The following is a 7,011-nucleotide window of genomic DNA, read 5'->3' as shown; positions in this document are numbered from 1 at the left end:
AACAAGCTTTCTCTCTCCGGCCCCGCCTCTCTGATCCAACCACTCTCCAGCTCCGCTTCCTGATGACGTTAACACCTTGCTTTCCGGGCGCCTAGCAACTGGGGCAGCCTCAGGGATTGGTGCCTAAAAGAAATTCGCCATTCTCATTGGACGACGTAGTCACCGCCCAAACTGAAGCTTAGAAGGCAGTTCACACGGATCCTGGAACCTTGTGAAACAGCATCTCCTCCACCTGTTCTGAGGCTGCACTCTTCCTCTCATTTCCCTGAAAACACACACACACACACACACACACACACACTCACACAAGATAAAAATCTCAGATCCCTTTTTTGGGGGGACTGGGGTGGTGGCTCAGTGGTAGAGCGCTCGCCTAGCACGTGTGAGGCACTGGGTTCGATCTTCAGCACCACATAAAAACAAATAAATAAAATAAAGGGTAAACAACAATAAAACAACTCAGATCCCTCTCAGCCCAATTCCTGAGGCCAAGAGAAGGAGGAAAGGATAGAACACAAGCACGTTTCCAAACCATACACAGCCAGCCTAGAGTGCTTCTACAAATGCCTCAGTTTCCCAATATGTGACCTGCGGGCATTTGTCTTCTACCACGCCCGCACCTGACCCCTGACAAGTGCCTCTCTGTTCATCCCCTCAAGACCCAGGGAGTCAGCCCTGGGTGGGGTTGGAACAGCAGACAGTCCAAATACAGAAGAGGGAGTATGAGCCAAGAATGCAAAGGAGAAGGGAAGGGAGACAAGGCGTTCAGCCCCCACAGGACTAGTCTGGACATGCTAGGTGCTCCCAGGTAGGACCCCACCCACGCTGGGCGCCTCCTTGAGAAGAGAGAGGAGATGGGGCGAGGGAATCTCAGTCTTTGCAGGTGTTTTATAATTCACAGGAAATCAAGTAATTGGACCGACCTTGAGTTTAGGGGAGGGGTTGAAAGTGAGAAAACAGGGCAGAGTGACCTGGGTCCTGATGGAAGAGGTGACAGGAAGACTCCTGAGGTTCCCGTGGAGAATTGATCTGGACACAAGGTGAAGTCCCTTTTGGATGTTGGTCCCGCCTCTTCAACCTGGAGGCTTCAGAGGACTGCCCTGGGTTCTGACCTCAACTATTTCTCACCCCAGGGTGAAGGTGGGTCTGGATCCGCCCCTCCTCAGCTTCCTATAAGGGCAGAGGACCAGGGACTGCAGGTTCACACACCATGAGACCATCCACAAGACAGGGGACCTTTCTGCTGGCCTCCACTGTGCTCTGCACCCTCTTGGATCTCGGTAAGTGACAAGGGACCTGGACTCCTTCCTGGGACCCCAGCAAAGAGAACTGTGAGAGAGAATTCAGCAAGGTCTTCAAGGAGGAAAGAGGAGGTACCCTGGGAATTCAGATTTATGGAGGAGGCAGAGGAGGCAGAGAATAAGAAGGAGGAAGCCTGGGGCCTCAGGAGAAGAAAAGCTCACTGTGGTTAGAGCCCGAGAGAGGGGGCTTGGTGGGCTTTGAATCCTCTGTCTATAGACAGGGTCCCCAAATAAGACATCTGAATTCTAGAAAATCAGAGGAAAGCACGACTAGAAAGGGAAATTTAAAAATAAATAAATAAGAGAGATGTCCTTTCTTTCTGGACTGAGTTCAGACACCTTGCCTCCTTCTTCAGAGAGATGCAGGAGTCCAGGACAGCTTCACTTTTCCTAGGGCCAGGTGTTTAGGTAGAGTTGCCTCCTCTCTTAGGACCAAGGAGTCCATGCTCTCAGTCCTTCCTGGTCCTCACTCTCTCACCTTGCCCTTGGACGCAGACCCCAGCCTCAGGTACCCTACCTGAACTCCTACCATCTATAAGACCTGTGCAGTACCTGTGCGAGAGTCCCACACCCAAGAACCAGCTGGACCTGAAGTTTTACCAAAGTCCGTGAAAACCTTTGGCACGACCCCTCCCTGCCCCCGAGCTTGCACAAAGGACCCTGGCGTCCAAAGTCCCCAGCCTTGTAATTAAGGAAACAGGCTCCAAGTCAGAGTCGCTTCCCGCCCCTGGAAGCCGCTTTGCTGGCAGCACCACTGCTTCCTTGTCACTCTGGACAGTTCCCTGGACAGAAATCAAGGCCCCACCCTTGAAAACATAGGGAGACGCTGGGCCTTCCTCCATCAGGACCCCAAGTCCTCCCCCGACCCGACCCTTTAAACGCCAAAGTCGAATTCATGGACTGCGGTCCACGCCACTTCTGACTACAGACTCGCCCTCTACCCTGCAGGATGGCCTCTAAGCTGTGAGGTGTGTAAAGGCTCCGGGCACACGTGCAGCGGCAAAATGAAGACTTGCGAGGCTGGCAAGGACGCATGCGTGGTTCTCGTGAGCGAGTCCAGCACAAGTAGGAGGGCGCGGCGTCAAGCCCCCCGCAGGGAGGGCGTGCTTTCTGGGTAGAGGGTACCTCCGTCCGGAGGAGGGATCATCACAGTTCTCAGGACAGGTGAAGCGTGGGAAGAAAATCAGAGGAGGGCAGGAAAGAGGGAAAGACCTTAGGAAGATAATTGAGTGATGCGATGGAAACTATTGAGGTAAGGGATTCTGAAGATGCCACTGTCCAAAGGAGAAGATGGTGGTGGTCAGGGAGCTAGGTGAGGTAAGGACATGAGGGAAAGAGAGCGAGAGGGAACGAATCTAACAGGCAAGGGGTAGAAATATGGCAGGGGTAAAGAAGGAAGAGGCTGTGTTGGACTCAGGGAATGTGATCAGGGAAGAGACCAAAGACCGGAGGAGAGACGATGTTGGGTTAGGGGGAGAGACAGAAAAGCGACCACCCCAGAGTGGAGAGAGGTGATTCTGAAGCTGGAAGCAAATCTTCATAAGGAGAAGTAGAAATGGAGGAGTGGAGAAGCCCATGAGTAAAGTGGAAGGGAGAGAGGGGGCATGATTTAGAGCCCCACCCACCCCCAGATCTGAGAAAGAAGAGGGAGACAGGGAGCAAGGGAAGCCAGTCCCCTCCCTCCCTCCCCGGGGCAAGCAGCCACATTCATTCAAAGCTGAAAGAGACCCTTAGTCACAGGAGTAGAGATGCTGGGGACCTAGCAAGGGAATGATGGCTGCTGCAGATGAAGGTCAACTTTGCGATCAGGAAGAAACTATCTGGGGAGGAGGGGATGTGAGTGGAAGTTGGGATAGAAGATTGCTATATTGTCCTGTCCACCCAGCAAGCTCTGGCGGGTGAAGGAAGGACCCAAGAGTCTTGAAGACACCTCCCCAGGCATATAGGTGGGAAATGGACCTTTGGTCAGGGGAAGAAGCAGCTGGGGAAGAGCCAGCCCTCAGAGGGGTACAGAGGGGATAACTTTGAATTTTGGGAGGGAGGCTGTGTAGACTGGAAGAAACCACACCAGACAAGACCTGGGACTAGCCAGGAGGGACAGCAAGAGACCAACGATGGGAGGAGTTCTGGCGAGTAACCATGAAAGAATCTGAGATATGAGTGTGGAGCAGGGGCAGCACCCTGGAGGCTGTTAGAAGGGGCTACTGGGAGGGGAGCAAAGTCTTAAAATCGCACAGACTTGCAAGACTCCTACTGGCAGGGAAGGAGAGAAGCACGGAGGGGTGAAGGGGAATGGTGGAAGAGACCACACCAGGCAGGCACTTGGGACCATGCAGAGACCACCAAAGGCCCACTCCACTCTGTGGCACCAAGGAGGGAGGGCTATCGAATAAACCACTCCAGACCACACACCAGGCAAATCAGGGAATGTCACTTTAGGGGACTGAAAGAGACCATCCTAGGGGGTCGTGGCGTTGTGGAAGTGTAGGGTTAGATCTAAGCCACCTGCTCTGAACTCCTGTCCCCTCTGCAGAGGGCCGGCAGGCAGTGAGCACCTTTAAGGCCTGCATGAAGTTCAGCGACTGCTACTCAGGCTTCGTCTCCACCACCATGAGCCCCAATGACTACATGGTAACCAACGCACGGTGCTGCCAGAGTGACGGCTGCAACAGTGGCTCCGTGCCCCGTAAGTGCCAACTCAGCCCTGCCCCAGGGGCCACTGTGTGTGCTTGGCCCATACTGTAACACCTGGCAAGGCACCTCACTGGTTCTGGGCACCAGTTTCCTTACTTCTAAAATGCAGTTTCCATTAGCAGCCCTGGCATTCCCAGGGCTCTGGGGAAGTTGGGGCAAGAGTGTAAACATTCCTGTTCACTATACACGTCACCCTCATCTGCAGCTCCCCAGAACAATCGTACTGAGAATGGCTTGATGTGCCCCTCCTGCATCGTGCCCTTCCAGGAGACGTGCCCGGGAACCCAGGCAGCTCGCTGTGTTGGCCAGGAAACACATTGCATCTATTTTGCTGGCAACGTGCAGGCTGGTGAGGGGTCCCTGAATCTCTGAGGGTACAGGGATCCCAAAGCTGGAACCCCAAACCTCGCTGTTCCAGGGGAGGAGGGGCTCCCGAGAACTAGGCCAGGAGGTGGTAGGGGTGGAGACTCCTGGGCCATGAGAAGGGGCTGACTCCAGTCTGGAACCCTCCTCCCAGGGATCATCAACACCAAATTTGCCACTCGAGGCTGTGCTACAGAGAGTGCCTGCTACACGAAGGCTGGGGCCGAGGTGCCCTCAGCTTCCTACCTCTACTTCATCCGCCGGGCAGACTGCCTTCCAGCTCCCTATCCCCCTGGCCGGGCTGAGTGAAGACCTGAGGAATATATGGCTGGAGGTCTCCTTTTGTTCTGCTCTGCAGCTCCCCTATAATTAAACCAGTTAACAGAACAAGCCTGAGTACTTGTGACATGATGCATCTTGGGGAAGTGAGATGCAGAGGGTACAGATCTCAATCCTCTTTTCTAACCTCCTCTTTTCCAGGGATAGAGGGGGGACCTTGCACTTTATTAAGGGACACTCTTTGCCAGGCCCTTGTGCTAAGTGATTTCTATGTTATACCTCATTTTATGATCACAAATCTATGGAAATGAAATTATACCCACTTTTCAGACGAATAAACTGAGGCAGATTGTGGGTGCCACTTGCCTTGGGTTTTAACAGGTAGGAAAGGTCAGAATCTGATTTGAACCTGAGTCTGAGAGACTCCGGAGTTCTTGATTACTTATTTTTTTTTCCTGTTTTCTTGTCTACAAAATGTAGATTTTTTTTTTTTTCCTTTTCGGTAGTGCTGGGGACTGAACCTAGGGCCTTGTGCATGCGAAGAAAACACTCTACCAACTGAGCTGTATTAGATATTAATAGCTATGACCTTATAATGCTTTTGTAAGAGGCAAATGAAAGGACACTCTAAAAGCACTTAGTATAGTGCCTTCCACCTTTTAAGAGAATGTTTCTGTGAGCAATATGTCTAAATAAATAGTAATTATCATAATAGCTGCCACCTATTGAGTGGCCTTTAGTTGGCAGGTGCTAAACCCTGGCACCATTTGGGACAGACTAGATTTTCTATGACGAAAAACAAATCACTAATTTTGTGGTTTAAAATAACAAAGTTGCCAGGTGTGGTGGCACACACCTATAATCCCAGGAACTCAGGAGGCTGAGGCAGGAAGGAGCATGGAAAGTTCAAGGCCAGTCTCAGCAATTTAGAAAGACCCTGTGACAAAGTAAAAAAATATAAAATAAAAAAGTTTGGGGATATAACTTAATGGTACAGCTCCCTGTGTTCAATCTCTTGCACCCAAATAAAATAAATAAATAAAGCAAAGTTGTATGAATCACCTAATGCTGCAATAAAGCTGTGTAACAAAACATCCCAAACCTGAAACAATATTTTTGCCAAAGGGTTATGGGTTGGCTGGTTAGCTCCACTTCTAGCTGTGTTGGCTGATTTGGCTCTAGTGTGTGTGGGTGATGGGTGGTGGGGGAGGGAATCTTCCCCTTTGTGCACTTCCATAATCTTCCAGATCAGTTGCTCCCTCAACTGTTCTCATGGCAGATCACAGGAGCACAAATTTGAGTCAAGTATATTGAAGACCCTTGCTGAAGTTAGAACTGCTTGAGCAAGGTAAGTCATATAGCCTAACTCAGTAGCAATGGAGTAGGAAAGTATCCTCCCCCTCCAGTGGGAGGGAAGGAGTTAGGTTTGCTGAATGAGTGCCCATTCACAGAAAATTAGTTGTTCCTTCACTCTACATGTTTAGCACCATGAACAGCATTCAGCTCATTAGTCATTGAGCAGTCACCAACTTGAACATGGCCAATTTCTTTTTTTTAAATAAGTTTATTTACTTATTTATTTTTAGTTGTAGTTGGACACAACACCTGTATTTTACTTATTTATTTATTTATATGGTGATGAGGCTCGAACCCAGCACCTCGTACATGCTCGGCGAGCACTCTACCGCTGAGCCACAACCCCAGCCTGACCATGGCCACTTTCTATACCCAAAGCAAAGAGCCCAGGAAAACCTCACATGTGTGATTAAAAGCTGTGATTTAGCCAGGCGTGGTGGTGTATGCCTGTAATCCCAGTAGCTTGAGAGGCTGAGGCACGAGGATTGCAATTTCAAAGCCAGCTTCAGCACTTTAGCAAGGCTCTAAGCAACTTAGCAAGATCCAGTCTCAAAAAATAAAAGGCATTGAGGATGTGATTTAGTGACAGAATGCCCGTCTTCACCTACTACTGCAAAAAACAAAAAAAAACCCTGTGACTCAGAAATCACTTTAAGCTCCTGAGGCTGGCCTTGAACTTGTGATCCTCCTCCTGCCTTGGGGTCCCCAGTCCTAGTTATTACAGGTGTTGCATCAACCACCACACCCAGCAACACTTTCTACTGGTTCGAGGAAACTAGTCACATGGCCTCACACAACCACAGGGAATCCAGGAAGTGCAATCCCACCCTAGGATTATAAAACTGACAGCTGAATGTTTCACAATAGCACGTAGGACCACCAAGGCCTCTTAGAGCTCATTTCTCATGTTACCTTCACAACTCTGTGATAGGCACTGTTATTCTCGTCCTTGTTTTCAAAAGATGAATCTGAAGCTCACAGAAAGGATTCACATTGAAGATTTGAATCACTGGGAGAA

At 50.3% G+C, this 7,011-nt stretch overlaps 1 protein-coding gene across 1 annotated transcript; it reads left to right on the top strand.

Moving 5' to 3' along the window:
- The first annotated feature begins 847 nt into the window (after nucleotides 1-847).
- Pinlyp (phospholipase A2 inhibitor and LY6/PLAUR domain containing) lies at nucleotides 848-5,729 on the top strand. Its single transcript, XM_046455408.2, has 6 exons — nucleotides 848-1,040; nucleotides 1,134-1,280; nucleotides 2,250-2,366; nucleotides 3,835-3,987; nucleotides 4,201-4,344; nucleotides 4,513-5,729. The coding sequence occupies exons 2-6, from the start codon at nucleotides 1,211-1,213 to the stop codon at nucleotides 4,665-4,667; spliced, it is 639 nt and encodes a 212-aa protein (XP_046311364.1). The 5' UTR covers nucleotides 848-1,040; nucleotides 1,134-1,210; the 3' UTR covers nucleotides 4,668-5,729.
- Nucleotides 5,730-7,011: the final 1,282 nt, after the last annotated feature.

The sequence above is a fragment of the Marmota monax genome, unplaced genomic scaffold, assembly GCF_021218885.2.
Source record: "Marmota monax isolate L192 unplaced genomic scaffold, Marmota_monax_Labrador192_F-V1.1 WCK01_AAM20220418_F8-fsc00149, whole genome shotgun sequence".
NCBI classification, from domain to species: domain Eukaryota; kingdom Metazoa; phylum Chordata; class Mammalia; order Rodentia; family Sciuridae; genus Marmota; species Marmota monax.
This window is presented reverse-complemented; position numbering and strand designations above follow the sequence as displayed.